Genomic DNA, 14,467 nt, shown 5'->3' with positions numbered 1-14,467 from the left:
TGCGTCTTGCCATAATACTTGTATCGTAAATGCATATCTCAGTCTAACAGTCGCCGTATAGTCTATAAGATTCCTGCGAGAAGGACGATCGTCAGATGCTGAAATTGTCAAAACCCCCTAGGATGGTTGGTCATTCCTGTTCTTCTTCTCCATCTAAGTCACATTTAACAAGAGAAAAGAGAACAACAAGATAGACGGTCCCTGTCCTAGAATCCTTCAGAACGTATCGTAGTTCACGATGGTCATCATCAACCATATTGAAAACAGGTATATGGAACCCAGGAAGTCGGACAGAAAGATCTGAGTATAGAGATCATCGCATTAGCACCAGTAACGTGAGTCACTAGCAATAGCAACAAACAAAGCGCAAGTTAAACTTACCACTGAATGAGAGATATTGGTTTCCAAAATCAGCCAGATATGTTCTTCCGGCCTCAAACTGGAATAATTTGCGGTTTTCTTCGTTTCGAAAATGTTTACGGCGCTCGGTGGCTGTTCCTGGAATCCGGGAATGACGGCGAGATTCTTCACCTTGTCCTTCGGCACCTTCTTCCACCACATGGCTCTTCTCCATCAGCTGGCTATTCTTCAGATCCTGATTCTTCTCGCCGATACGAAACTGGTTCCAAGTTGCCAGCGCTGGACTGTATAGATATGGCTTATCTGCATAAGCATCGCCTTCTATCGAAGGGTCGAGGGTCCATTTCACCATACTCAGTGCCGCGTTAAAGCCCATTGGTAAACGGTCACGGAGGGGGTTGTCGAAATCGTTGCCAAAAACCAGGTTGTTGCCATTGATATTATGTTTGGAGGTGAAAGAAAATGATATAGAGTACTTGTCGTTTTTATGTAGAGCATTTTCGAAATACGGGCTTGTGGAAGGTGAAGAGTCCGGATATCCTGTTCGGCGCGTAAGCCTACTTGGAGCATCTGGGTAGACTAGGAGGGTGGAATACCTGTATAGTCCTGGATGCGGACATTCAGGTCAATCACCGCAAGGTCACTGTCAAAGCGCAGTGTCTTGCCATTTACCTGGACCACCTCATGGGCACCCTTTTTGTAGTCGGTGCCTGCAGTCACTGAGAGGCGATACTTAGGTTTGTTGTTCGAATTTCTCATGCTTTATCGTTCCGGCTAAACTCAAGATTGATAGGTAATCACTTCTATACAAAGGTATAGAGGATATACAATAAGATAGTTCTTTGATATCGCTAATTTGCACTGCTGGGGTAGCTATACCATTATGATGAGAAATTGATTCTTATAGGTGGAAGGCGTTTTGAAAGGATGATTCAGCTTACTCTCGTGCTAGAATTTCCAATCTTTTTCAAAATTTAAAGGGTCAGCTCAGTCTGCGCTAGAATTTCCAGCAGCGCTTTCTGTTGGAGCTAGAAGAAGTTAAAGCGACTCTAGCGTTGTGGAATCTAGGGACTTTGATAGCTTTAACATGGGTTTGTGGCGATCTTTGGGGGCCGTGACATCATGCGTGGCTGGTCTGGTGTCCGCTTGACGCCCGGACTGGGCTGTGATTGGGCGTGCGCTACATCGCTCCCAGAAGGGACTCACCTTTGAAGATGCCAAGCCATAACTGCGCCCCGGGACCGGCTGATGGTCAGCTCTAATTTCGGTAGATGCCCGAGTTGCAAAAAGAAGTCAATAAAGTGGGATATATAAAGGCAAGGCTACTCTCACCTTGTAGTTACCAGCAATAGTTCAATCTTCCAAACTAAACCATTGACTCAATCAACCATCATCATGGAGCATCAGCCTGAACTCGCTCAACCGTCTCAGTCCACTAAGCCTCCAAGCCTTCAGTTTGACTTCCAATGGCGCAAGTTTAAGACCCGCATTTCCGACACCAACAATCCTGAGAAAGGAGCTCTATACATTGTCGACTACAATTCCTTTAAGAAACCCTCAATTGTCTTCAAGCGGGTTACTGAGAAAGAAGGCGCGGAAGAAGTCATTGGATCCGGCACTTTACACACATTTGGCATCGATGCCGACTATGAACTACATGGCCGCAAGGATACCCTTGTTGCACAGCGCCGCTGGCACACAAGCTACTCTCATCGCTCTCTTGCTGTCTCAAGCAACGAGAAACCGGTCAAAATGATCTGGTCCAGCGATAGTGATTTCAAGACCTGGGACTTCATCTGCTGCGACGAGCAACAAATGCCCGTAGCTAAGTTCTCAGCCAATATCTGGGCGACAAAGAAAATGGGCAAGGTTGAATTTATGGGACCCTCTGCGAATAGCAAGGCGCTGCATGATGAGATCGTTGTGACCGGGCTTACGTTGTTTCACTGCATGGTACTCCGAACCTCAAGTCTGCTTTCCTTTTTCGGCGCAATATTTGCCAGTCCTGGTCATGACAAGAAATGGAATGAAGAGTCGCAGCAGGACTCTAAGACGAATTCCAAGCCTTGCAGTGAGGGGAAACAGCTTGAGAAATAGTGAACATATGGGAATTTGTGTGGATGGAGTTGGTTTTTTTTTTTTTTGTTACATCACGCATACTGCTCAGCGAATTGCATTTACGCGAATATTATGAATTCACGCATCTTAATTGATCTTTCCAAATGCTATAACTTAATTTTGAGCTCTATTTCATATCTTAGCAAAGATTTTAGGGTGGAAACGTGACATCGCGACCCAGTGATCGAGCAACCCAGTAGCCAACGGTTTCGCGAACAATGTTGTTACTGGACCATGTTCTATTTGGATGGACGCTATGTGCCAATATGACGAAGAATGTGTCCGAGTTTCGATCGACCACAAGTGATGTACCTGTGAATCCAGTATGGCCGCCAGCTCTAATATTTGCCATCGGCCCGGAGAAATAGAATTGATTGAGTTCGAAGCCAATACTATGCTCATCACCTGGGAATTTGGTATTGAAGTTGATGAACATCAAATCAACGCTCCGTGGAGACAGAATCCGCTTGCCATTGTACGTCCCGTTATTGAGAATCATCTGGCAAAGGATTGACACGTCACCAACTGAAGAAAAGAGACCTGCATGGCCACTGATACCATCGAGGGCCCAGGCATTCTCGTCATGAACAGTCCCCCGCACAGGTTGTGGGCGCTCGGGCTCCGCATCGCCTAGGACCTCAATCTGATACTCTGTCGGGGCCATCTGAGAGTAATAAGGGAAGGAGTCGGCGCCGATGTTGCCTTTGTTGAAAACCGTGCTTGTCATCCCCAGTTCCTTGGTGAATGAGTAAACCAATTCTTCAAATGGAGTCTTTGTAATCCTCTCCAAGATATAGCGTAGATTCATGAAGTTGAGATCGGAGTACGTGTAGGTAGATCCAGGAGCGTTGGCAAGCTTGTGTGTAATGATCGCATCCACTCTCTGTTGCATAGTCTTGTATATTGGATCATATAGTCCTGGTTCAGGGTCGGCAGGAAATCCACTTGTGTGAGTGAGAAGCATAAGGATCGTTACATTGCTCTTCCCATTAGCGGCGAATTCGGGGAGGTAGGTCGCGACCGGCTTGCGATAATCCAAACTCCCATCATCAATAGCGCGCAATACAGCCACGGCGGTGAAGATCTTTGTTAAACTGGCCATATCATACATAGTGTCCATGCGCGCGGGGAGCCATTTATCGGAGGGCAGTAGCGTCCCGTTGGCGTCGGCATACAGGCTGATATTCCCAAAGGCGAATGAACTGACGACGGTGGACTTATGTCCAACCATTACAGAGCCTCCTGGGAGGATAGGGTGCACCTTCCCGTACGAATGAGATCCATAGTTCGCCGGATGAGTGTATTGGCTTAGATTCACTGGTAGCTGCAGCAAAGGCTCGGGGAGCAGTCCGACGGATTCTGGCGAGCCATGTCGTAGGACGCGATCTGTTGCCACAGAAAGCAAGCCGAGGCTTGCAATCAGAGAAGTTGTTATGAATGACCTTATACCCATCGTCACTTTCTCAATTTCAACCTGTAAATTAGCATATTTCATTTCAGACAAGACATTGCCCATCCTGAACTTATATCAATTACGTTTCCTCCCCGAACCCCCTCATTTCGCACGGGAGACTGTCATCGGATGCGACTCAAAATAGTAACCTTGGCATGACATGTTGCTGCGATCTGCACTGGATACGGGCAAGTGTCCCCATTCCATATGTGTGCCAAAAGGAAATCTCGTATCGTTGGAGCGGGTGAAGCCGACAAGCCACCTACCCCCGCACGTTATATTCGGCAGAAGAATTTCAACCAATCAATTATTCACAATTACAAGGATTCAGTCCAATTATGCATATTCGAAAGTCAAAAGTCTTCAGACCTGTATATAATACTTTATATCCAAATGTGTATATAAGAAATGCCTTGCATGAGGTGACCAGGGTCAAAAAAAAGGAAAAAAAAATGAATCTAGACCGACACAAAAAAAGATACGTACAACAAAGGAAAAAATGGTGACCCTAAAATTGATCAAAATATTGTAGGAAGATCAACATCAGAGTCAAGGCCGTGTTGAATATCCGAGAGATTCACATCCTCGTCAAGCTCGTCCTCCGTGAGGATACCAATCCCACTGTCCATGCGACGACGGTTCTTGCCTCTGCCGATCTCGACATCAATAAACCGGGTCATACTGACGGGGGTAATGGGCTCGCTCCCCATGATTGTGGTTCCGTCTGACATGAGATCATCGGATTTGAGCTCCCAGTTTGCGGTGCGAACCTTCGCTCGCCGCCGCTCCGAGCTCACGCTTTCCTTCATGAAAGCAAATGATCGAGCTTGCTCTGAAGCCCATTTGTCAAGTAATTCATCACGAGCCTCAATCTCCATTCGGAGTTGCTCCTCAAGGCCAGTATTGACTCGGCGCAAACGCTGTACTTCTGATCTAGCCCCATCTAGAGACGTGGTGAGTTCCGAGATCCGAACATTGAGTATACCAATCTCTTCTTCATGCTGTTGCTGCCGCTCACTCAATTTCTGTTCAATATGTTGAACAGCCACTTCGTGCTCCTTTTCGAGGGCCTCTGCTGCCGCAGTAAGATCACAAGCCCGGATTCGGTTCTGTTCCACTGTTTCCTCCAGTTTCTGGATGCGGATTTCATACTCGGCAGCAGAATCCTCGATGGCAGACCGTTCCTGTTTCTCACTAGCGACTTTCAACTCCAATTTGGATATCTGGCGCTTGTACTTTTCCTTGACTGCGAGATTTTCCTCTTCAAGTTTGCTCACTAGATCCTCGAGGCCCTTCATATCCTCATGATACTTGTCCAAGGCGGTGCTTAATCTGTCAATCCCAATGTTCTTTTCCTGATCTTCGCTCTCAAGCTCCTGGAGTCGCATTCTGGTGTGGAGCATGTCGCTTGCTGAGGATGCAATGGAATCTTCGAGGCTACCAATCTTATTGGCAGCATCCTCGTAACGGTGTAGCAAGTTGTCGAAATGTCGGCGAAGAGCCTTCTCGCGGTCGAGAGAGCCGTGGTGGTGCTTTTGTTCGTCCGTAAGATCTTTCGCTAGAGATTTTACCCTTTTCACCAAGGCACCTAGAGTTGCCTTTCCATCTCCCAGTGCCGCGGCATTTTCGCCAGGAACAGCGCGCTCAAGCTCAAGTCTGGCTGCACGGAATTGGGATTTGATATCGGCAACCATGTCATCGGCGTTGGTGCCAGAAAATCCTAGACTGGAACATTCCTGGCTGATACCCTCAAGTGCTTGGGTTGCATCGGAGGCACGAGAAAGGGCTGTTGTAAAGATATTGATCACGTTGTCGAAGAAATCCGGCGGTGGGGACGATTGTCGAAGTACATCGCTCATCGTAGAGTCTTCGAAAGCTGACATGTGTTTGCGGCATACACTGAATAACTCCTTTTTCTCGTTTCTAGCAGCCTCTAAATCGAGACTGAGCGTATAAAGTTCAGAATCCTCCGCAGAGTTTCTGACTGGTGTTTTGATTGATACATCGTCAAGAACGTTCAGACTTTCTGGCAGCAACGAGAGACGGTCGCGGGTGGCACGAAAATCCGGTGAATTGGAGACAATGAGGGTGCTATCGTTGAGCATAAATGTTTCACCGTCGTTATGGGTCATGGATGGCTCTAGGTCTTCTATGCCATGATTGAATGCGACTGTATTTTCATCACGTGCATGAGTAGTCTCCTGCTCAATATTGCGATTGCGAGTCTGCGGTGACATCCAAAACGTTTCATAAGAAGGCAACTGGTCCTCTGACAATTCATGTCGGTATTTCAGGGCATTCAGTTCATGCTGCAGTGCATCTCGCTCTCGACGGAGACAGTCAAGGGTCTTCTCGATACGAGATGAAGCTCTTTTCTCTTGTTCAATGTTATTGATTTCATCGCTGAGACCGATGCGCCTGATTCTCCGCTGCGTGCGAGTGTCCAAGATCTGACGCAGAGGAGTGAATTGCATCACTCGTTCGGTGCTAGTCTCATCGAATGGGTCAACTGGATCAAAAAGCCGTTCAAACCGCGGAGCCGGGGCTGATTGGCGCCGGTACGCCCGTCGACTAGGTGTGGGGTCTCTCAATCGTAAGGCTCTAGCAGCTGGTTCTGCGAATGAAGTACGTTTCATTGCAGGTGTCAAGCCAGTAGAGCATGCCGAATTGTCCAGCAGTCGAGGCCCCGGATCAGAGAAGCGTACCCGCTTCCTAGATTTTCTCGGCGTGTTTGATATGGGCTTAGTTGCTGGGACAGACTCCTCTGACATTGATGTTGTTGTTCCACAGCGTCTTGTTCGAGATGCAACTGGAGATTCGCTCCTCGAATTCGACATAGAGCTATTCTTCCGCTTTCTTGCCGATTGTCGAGTCTCCATTGTAGTGGTAGTTCCCAGTGGTAGTCGGATTTGAAAAGGGTAGGAATGGAACTAGAATTACTCCTCGGGAATCTGTATACCAGGTGGTGGGACAAATGAATTGTTGCACTGAGCGACAAGCAAAATAAACAACAAAGAACGCCAAAAGTCCATGCAGCCCGAGTGGCGCTTATAAACTCGATTCTATAGATCACAACATAAACAAACACGGTGGGTCCGCGTAGGCAGCAAAGACGCCTTTCGCGCGGACCAGGCCCATTGGCTTTCCTAATCCGGCGATGTAAACAAGCTGCTTCTTCTGGTGATCACGTGTATACCGGCGATCTGACACCTGAACACCTCAGGCAGAAAGTTTGGCCGAACAGTCCACTCATTTCACAGAACAGGGTGCTATTGCTGAAAAAAACGTTCGAGTTTCTATTTGAAGGCTTTTTCCTATAACATAAAGGATAGTCCTAGACTGAAGCCTCTTAAGGGGCCGACGTAGCTACTTCCCTGCATGGTGATAGAACGGTCTGGGCCGCATCATCCGCGGGTCGCGCCTCCAAATCATGCCACTGCCCAAGTTCTTGTCTTTGCTTTTTGAAGAGGTCACTTGATATCTAAATTACCAGATGGAATTTTACGATAACGCGTTTCCTTGCCCGTTTTCTCTATTTCCCCATCCTCAAACCCGGTGAGCATCGATTTGTTGGCAATGCGGAGACGACTCCAGATTATGTTATCTTATCAGTGACGACCCACCACTCAAAGAGCTCCCACCTCCTCCCCTCTTCAACTGCGTGCGTTGTGCCCGGCACTAGAACCCGTCCATGTGGAACAAGTTTCTTGAAGCGGGCCTTCTCATTTGAATTCCTCTCTCTCTCATGCTAGTCAACCTCTCAGTCGTTAGTCATGTCTGCCCATCGCAACACCTTGCAGTGATGTCATTTCCATGAATGAAGGAAGCCAAGCAGTAGTTTTGGACTCGCCGTTTTCCCCTTTGACACCCTTCGGAAGCCACACAAACCATGATTGCAAGCGTGGCTTCCTTTGCTAAGGTTTGTCTGCCATCTGCGAAGCGGAAGTTTGCGTTCGCTTAGGTTGGAGAGGGACTGCCATCTAAACCTCGAAACTAACTGCCATGCAGCATCGCAGCGATCGCAGTCTCCAGGACCATCGGCAGCTTATTGACGAGATCCTTCACGATAAGCCATGGACAGAGGATGCGAAGATGACCTCTATCTTTGATAAACTCCCGGCCGAGATCATTCATCAGATCTTATCCCACCTCTCTGCCCGAGACCTCACTCGCGTGTCCAGCACCTGTCGCATATTCGCCGAGCATGGCTCAAATGATCGCTTATGGGCGGGCCTCGTCAACTCACATCTGCCCTTTCCCATTCCTGATCCGGGCCCCTTCAAATCTTTCCGTCGCCTCTATCTCGCTCACCTCCCATATTGGTTTATCCCTCAGAGTCAGATCTGGTTTTCAGATACCGAAGCCCACGGTAATCTGATCCTAGCTCGTTATGATAACCGGCGAGGTGTAATAGAAGCCTATCGTATTATCGCCGATAGGGGTCAACCTCAGTTTCATATTTGGGAAGCAAATCCAGACGTCATGATTCAGTCCTTTAGCCCCAAGGTGGGTCTGTGGCTCGATGATCCGGTCCTCCTTTTGAGAGACGACGCACCCAACAACGCGATAGCCGCCTGCCAGGAGTGGCAGCCGGATCGCCGAATGTCGATGGCTGCTGAATCTCAGCATGTTTTTAGTTCGCTCATGCTCTGTGCAAGGGAACATCCCCAAAACACAGTCGTGAATGAGACGAAACTCTGGCCACCCAGGACGATCCCTAGTAGGCAACGTATTTTTCGAGATGATTCGTCGCAGAATCTCCCATTACCCACCTCTGCGTCGCAGGCATCTGACCTGGGATTCCGTATCAAACGTTGGGCCAACTTTCGGCTTCCGATTGCATCTGGAGGCAACGAAGCAATATCGAGCTATGCCACGATCGATCCTATGTGGTATATTCCGACAAGGGAAAAACCATATCAAGGACTCTGGGTCGGAGATTACTCTGCCCATGGATGTGAATTCCTTCTGATCTATCAAATTGATGAATCCCCGACTACCACACCCTCAGCCCCGTATAATGAAGAGGATGATTCTGAGGAGGTCAAGGGCGCCTTGAGGGCTATTAAACTCACAGGTGATCCGAATGTGCCCCGTGGCGAAATTACATTCGTTGCTGAGGATATTGGCCCTGGAGGCCTTGTCCGTGTGGCCGACGAAGAACCATTTGAGGGCGCTCGTATCGTAAAGTGCTTGGGGCATGTTGCTGGCATTGGATTCCGCGATGGTGAGGCAGACGCTCTCTTTCTCTCTCTTTCCTCTATTTCCTCTCTTTCTATTCAATGACCCCACGAGGAAGGGCTATTCTAACTTTACTGTTATCAAAACAGATTCTTTCATCTCATCACAACTTATTCTCGTCTCTACCGACTACATAGCTCATTATTGGGAAGAGATGGGCCACATCTCGTACTTTCGCCGTGTGGATATTGACACACTTCTACGAACATGACAAGCGATCTTCCTGCATTTGGAATTTTCTTTTGTCTGCACCGCTCCCCTACATACCTCTTTCGTTTCGATCTAGTCGTGACTTAATCAAACATCACCTTGGAAGCTGCAACCATGATGGTCGAGCATTCTGGACAACCCCGAGAAGAGCATCATCGAAGGGATGAACACACATTTGTTTAGAGAAGAAAATACGTGTCCTGGGATGCCTGCAGCTTCTGGAAAGCCCTTTCGCCAACCATGTCCACTCAGGGGTCGGCCCACTGCAGCTATGAATCTCTCCCTGTACCCTCGTACAATCGACACCTAGACCGAAGCCCGAGAGCAGTCCTCGTCCGGCAGCAATGTCCACTAAGGCCGAAATATTGGGTGTTATCCAGCGCTCTACCATTACGACCTGGCCAATTAATACAACCAGCCGGACTTCTGGAAAATGTAGAGAGAAGTGTGTACGATGATGATATTGATATTGATAGATACAGATAGTCAAAAGGTATCGCGTAGAACGAAAAAGAGCCAAAGACGCCGGAACTCTGAACAGGATGGTGGAAGGTGGAGAATTCGGTACAGAGAAGAGTTGTGGTCATCACTCATCCGACTGGTCAGACCGAGACACAGTTGCACAGCGAATGGTCGTATTGAGGCGTGTTTAAAGAAGTCGATCGCTGAAGTCATCTCTCTCGGAGCCAGCTACTTCTTCACCGTCTTCGCTCGAACCAGCTGGACGAGCCCATCACGGCAACGGACTGGTCCATCACCCACTCGCCGACGCCGAGGTAGTTATCGATCCACTTCTTGACTTCCTTGTTATCGGAGATCTTTTCGGATTGGAGACTGGGGCTAAGGAAGACCCCGCACGCACACGACCCGACACCAGGGGGTGCGCGGGGGGTCAATTAAGTTAGCTGGGTTGTTCATTGATTTGTTGTCTAGCTGAACTTGTGGTTCCTTGTGGATTTCTCCAGGCGGTTTGTACCGCGTGGGGGTCGGAAGAAAAGAAGATAGGGCTTGAACGGGGTGTATTTACGTGAGGCCCGTGGATCGCTTCACTCCGGCGAGGAAGGCAGAGACTAGTGAGAGAAGCAGCTGTATTAGTTTTGAGTCCCATGAGCTCTGCATTATCTGGGAATTGCCATAACTTACAGAGTACCGCATCGAATGCGTAGTGGGTGAGACGGCCGAACTGCCCGCGGTGGCTCCAGTTAGTTGGGCTGCTCGAGTCGCTGCTCTGGGAAGGATGGTCAAGGAGGACGGTTCATACCATGGTGGACAGGGTGATTAACGTGAAGAGCATGAAAGATCAGCCTGGAGAGGAGGGCAAAAGCAACAGGAGTACAGCGACAGGAGCGACAATACCAACCAGGTGATGCGCGGAAGATGGGGAAAGATCACGTGGGGTGCTTTCACATGACGTCGGGCAGCTCGAGCGGGTCCCGGTGGCTGGTGATTACCTAATTGGGGAGGTCAGGCTGAGCCTGCGTTGAAGTTTCGCTGCTCCCGAGACACTTAGAAAAAGGGTCACATTCATGATTTTAGCCAGGTGACTGACTAACAAGCAATTGGCTGGATGGTGTAGTTGGTTATCACGCGTCGCTCACACCGACGAGGTCCTGGGATCGAGCCCCAGTCTAGTCATATTCTTTTTTTGCCGTTTTCGCTGTTGCTTTTTTGTGCAGACGGGCGCTAGTCCCAACCCGGCCCCATTAGCTTCTTATCGATAAGGCTGATCCCACCGAAATCCCTTTTTCGCCTGGGCGCTTGCCGACCATCAAATTAAGTGTCGTTATTTGTCACGTTTACTCGATAAATGGACTTGAATGTACGGCGCGCAGGCCAGCACGGGCCCCTCCATCCGTAGAGCTCCCTGTGTGCTGTTTTTTTTTTCTTTCTGCCTGTCTACAAGGGCGGATGCCGCCGGTGTCGATTGATATGAGACACCAACTCCAGTGAGGGGCCAAATTGGGAAGCGCGGGGGCCGCCTCTCAACATTGAGCAGACAAAAAGCAAGAAAAATAAACATTTAATGTCAACGTAATAAGAATGCCGAGCGAGTTCCAATGCGGTCTAGTAGTCGCAGCGTAGCGTAGAGGGTCTAGGAGGACTGTACACCGGCGAGCAACCTGGGGCAATCCGAAATGGCTGCCTGAGAAAAGAGCGGAGGCCGGAGATAGCATCGGTGACCAACATTTTCCCTTCCGCCCCTCACCTAACTTCTTCCTCTCTTCCCCTCCTCCCTCTCTTCCATCCCAACCTTGCAATTGATTCTTCCTCCCTGCTACCATCTACGAATTTGTCCAACAGATCAAAATGGCGGCCACTACCTCCCTCGATCACCTGTCCAACCGGATGAAGCTGGAGTGGCACTCCAAGCTCAACACCGAGATGGTGCCCGCGAAGAACTTCCGCCGTACCTCCATCATCGGTACCATCGGTATGTCGTGTCTCCACTATCCATCCCCTTACCCTCCAAGTGGGCAAAGCTTTGAAGTCTCCCCAGTAGAGCGGTATAAGGATGGGAGATCAGTTCCAAAGTGCACCGAAAGGGCTGGTTACTAACGGCGAAACGGTATTCAGGCCCCAAGACCAACTCCGTCGAGAAGATCAATGCTCTCCGCACAGGTAGGGTAACCATCGCAAGATCAACAGCACCAATGCTGGAACTTGATAGCAAGAGCGTAAACTGACTGTCCTGCAGTGGGTCTGAACGTTGTTCGCATGAACTTCTCCCACGGCTCATATGAGGTTCGTATTTCCAGGTCAAACTGGTGCCGAGGTGTCGCTAACACCATCTTCAGTACCACCAATCTGTCATTGATAACGCCCGTGAGGCGGCCCGCACCCAGACTGGTCGCCCTCTGGCCATTGCCCTCGACACCAAGGGCCCTGAGATCCGTACTGGTAACACCGTCGGTGACAAGGACATCCCCATCTCGGCTGGTACCGAGCTCAACATCACCACCGATGAGGCGTATGCCACTGCCAGTGATGACAAGAACATGTAAGGACTCGCGTTTTCACATCATGTGGAAGTTGATCGATCGCTCCGCCGATCGAGGTGTAGTAATTGGTCGAGTGGAATGGCTGACAAGAGTTCTGCAATTGAAGGTACCTCGACTATAAGAACATCACCAAGGTGATCTCCGCCGGCAAGCTCATCTACGTCGATGATGGTATTCTGTCATTCGAGGTGGTTGAGGTGGTGGATGACAAGACCCTGCGCGTCAAGTGCTTGAACAACGGCAATATCTCGTCCCGTAAGGGTGTCAACCTCCCGGGTACCGACGTAGACCTCCCCGCCCTGTCGGAGAAGGATATCAGCGATCTGCGATTTGGTGTTAAGAACAACGTCGACATGATCTTCGCCTCATTTATTCGTCGCGGTAGCGACATCCGTCACATCCGTGAGATCCTCGGCGAGGAGGGCAAGGAGATCCAGATCATTGCCAAGATCGAGAACCAGCAGGGTGTGAACAACTTTGATGAGATTCTTGAGGAGACTGACGGTGTCATGGTTGCCCGTGGTGACCTTGGTATCGAGATCCCTGCCCCCAAGGTGTTCATTGCCCAGAAGATGATGATTGCTAAGTGCAACATCAAGGGCAAGCCCGTGATCTGTGCCACTCAGATGCTGGAGTCCATGACATACAACCCCCGCCCGACCCGTGCTGAGGTTTCGGATGTTGCCAACGCCGTTCTGGATGGTGCGGACTGTGTCATGCTGTCTGGTGAGACAGCCAAGGGTAACTACCCCTGTGAGGCCGTCAAGATGATGTCCGAGACCTGCCTGTTGGCCGAGGTCACCATCCCCCACTTCCAGATCTTCGATGAGCTCCGTAACCTGGCTCCTCGCCCCACCGAGACTTCCGAGTCCATTGCCATGGCTGCCGTCAGCGCCAGTCTGGAGCTGAACGCCGGCGCCATTGTCGTCCTCACCACTAGGTATGTGAAAAATTCCTCGTTCTTCAAAAAAGTTTTTTCACGGGATACTAACGAACGCAACAGCGGCAAAACTGCCCGTCTTCTGTCCAAATACCGCCCCGTTTGCCCCATTCTCATGGTCACTCGTAATGCCACCGCTTCTCGGGTAAGTTTCCAGCTCCAAGATGAAGATTCGAATCCAGGCTAACATCAAGCCCCACTCAGTACTCTCACTTGTACCGCGGTGTTTGGCCGTTCTACTTCCCCGAGAAGAAGCCCGACTTCAACGTCAAGATTTGGCAGGAGGATGTCGATCGCCGTCTCAAGTGGGGTATTAGCCACGGCCTGAAGCTCGGCATCATCAACAAGGGCGACCCCATTGTCTGCGTTCAGGGCTGGCGTGGTGGTATGGGCCACACCAACACTGTCCGTGTGGTCCCCGCCGAGGAGAACCTCGGCCTGGAGATGGAGTAAATCTGCACGGCCAAAAAGAAATTCGTTAGCTAGCTGGATCTTTTCTCCGATCTTTTTTCTTCTTTTTTGATTACCGCTGGTGCGAGGGGTTGGATACATACCTTGTTTTGCCTTTTCTCTTTATTTTGTTGTCATCTTGCAACGGCCTTCTTCCGTTCAAAGCCAGAGCTCATACTGCTTCGTGGTCTGGACCATCGCTGGCTCTTGGGGAAGAGGCCCTTGCATTCTTCATGTATATGAGACGAATTTAATGCCTTCAGGTCAAGTGCGTTCGTTAGTCAGCTTAGACATCCCTCCAAAAGAATCAATAGACCTGGAAATTATTCTGTGAATTGAAGACTGGTTAGTGAGCTTCTGGCGCCCGCGCCGAATGAAGCGACTGTCAATAATGCGCGCGTTCTTGCACGGCTTCTGCTTGATCGTATGTATTCTGCAGGAGTCTCTCACTCCCCGCAAGACAAACGGGTTTTGTGTCAAGAAATTAGGAGAAAGGGAGAAATGAACGAAATGGACGGGGAAGAGGAGAGAACCCCCAAGCCAGTCGGAAAGGCTTTCCCTCGATGCGCGGGGACCACGAAAACGCGCTCCCCGGCTCCGTGGCCGAGGCTCATGTGTCCTGCAGGCACCCGAAACCCGAAGACATGGAGTATATCCGCGTTGTCTGCTGCACCAACCCTTTGCATAGATGAGCGG

General features: G+C 49.8%; 6 protein-coding genes across 6 annotated transcripts; 3 read left to right on the top strand and 3 right to left on the bottom strand.

Moving 5' to 3' along the window:
- Positions 1-130: 130 nt before the first annotated feature.
- On the bottom strand, positions 131-1,119 carry N7462_010168 (DUF1769 domain-containing protein; the record flags this gene model as incomplete). The annotated part of the gene is made up of 3 exons (XM_057081882.1): positions 131-300; positions 382-900; positions 957-1,119. 3 exons carry the CDS (start codon positions 1,117-1,119, stop codon positions 131-133), a joined length of 852 nt encoding a protein of 283 aa, XP_056928922.1.
- A 636-nt stretch (positions 1,120-1,755) lies between these two features.
- On the top strand, positions 1,756-2,457 carry N7462_010167 (uncharacterized protein; the record flags this gene model as incomplete). Its single annotated transcript, XM_057081881.1, has 1 exon — positions 1,756-2,457. The coding sequence occupies one exon, from the start codon at positions 1,756-1,758 to the stop codon at positions 2,455-2,457; it is 702 nt and encodes a 233-aa protein (XP_056928921.1).
- A 172-nt stretch (positions 2,458-2,629) lies between these two features.
- On the bottom strand, positions 2,630-3,994 carry N7462_010166 (serine hydrolase domain-containing protein; the record flags this gene model as incomplete). Its single annotated transcript, XM_057081880.1, has 1 exon — positions 2,630-3,994. One exon carries the CDS (start codon positions 3,992-3,994, stop codon positions 2,630-2,632), a length of 1,365 nt encoding a protein of 454 aa, XP_056928920.1.
- Positions 3,995-4,449: 455 nt separating this feature from the next.
- N7462_010165 (uncharacterized protein) lies at positions 4,450-6,810 on the bottom strand (the record flags this gene model as incomplete). The annotated part of the gene is made up of 1 exon (XM_057081879.1): positions 4,450-6,810. One exon carries the CDS (start codon positions 6,808-6,810, stop codon positions 4,450-4,452), a length of 2,361 nt encoding a protein of 786 aa, XP_056928919.1.
- Positions 6,811-7,820: 1,010 nt separating this feature from the next.
- Positions 7,821-9,383, top strand: N7462_010164 (uncharacterized protein; the record flags this gene model as incomplete). Its single annotated transcript, XM_057081878.1, has 3 exons — positions 7,821-7,850; positions 7,940-9,158; positions 9,262-9,383. 3 exons carry the CDS (start codon positions 7,821-7,823, stop codon positions 9,381-9,383), a joined length of 1,371 nt encoding a protein of 456 aa, XP_056928918.1.
- A 2,306-nt stretch (positions 9,384-11,689) lies between these two features.
- Positions 11,690-13,774, top strand: N7462_010163 (pyruvate kinase CDC19; the record flags this gene model as incomplete). The annotated part of the gene is made up of 7 exons (XM_057081877.1): positions 11,690-11,813; positions 11,957-12,001; positions 12,078-12,124; positions 12,178-12,380; positions 12,488-13,321; positions 13,385-13,466; positions 13,526-13,774. 7 exons carry the CDS (start codon positions 11,690-11,692, stop codon positions 13,772-13,774), a joined length of 1,584 nt encoding a protein of 527 aa, XP_056928917.1.
- Positions 13,775-14,467: the final 693 nt, after the last annotated feature.

This window comes from Penicillium macrosclerotiorum (assembly GCF_028827735.1).
Source record: "Penicillium macrosclerotiorum strain IBT 26536 chromosome Unknown utg000010l_segment0_segment0, whole genome shotgun sequence".
Taxonomy (NCBI): domain Eukaryota; kingdom Fungi; phylum Ascomycota; class Eurotiomycetes; order Eurotiales; family Aspergillaceae; genus Penicillium; species Penicillium macrosclerotiorum.
The sequence above is the reverse complement of the archived record's forward strand: the minus strand, read 5'-3'. Positions and strand labels throughout refer to the sequence as shown.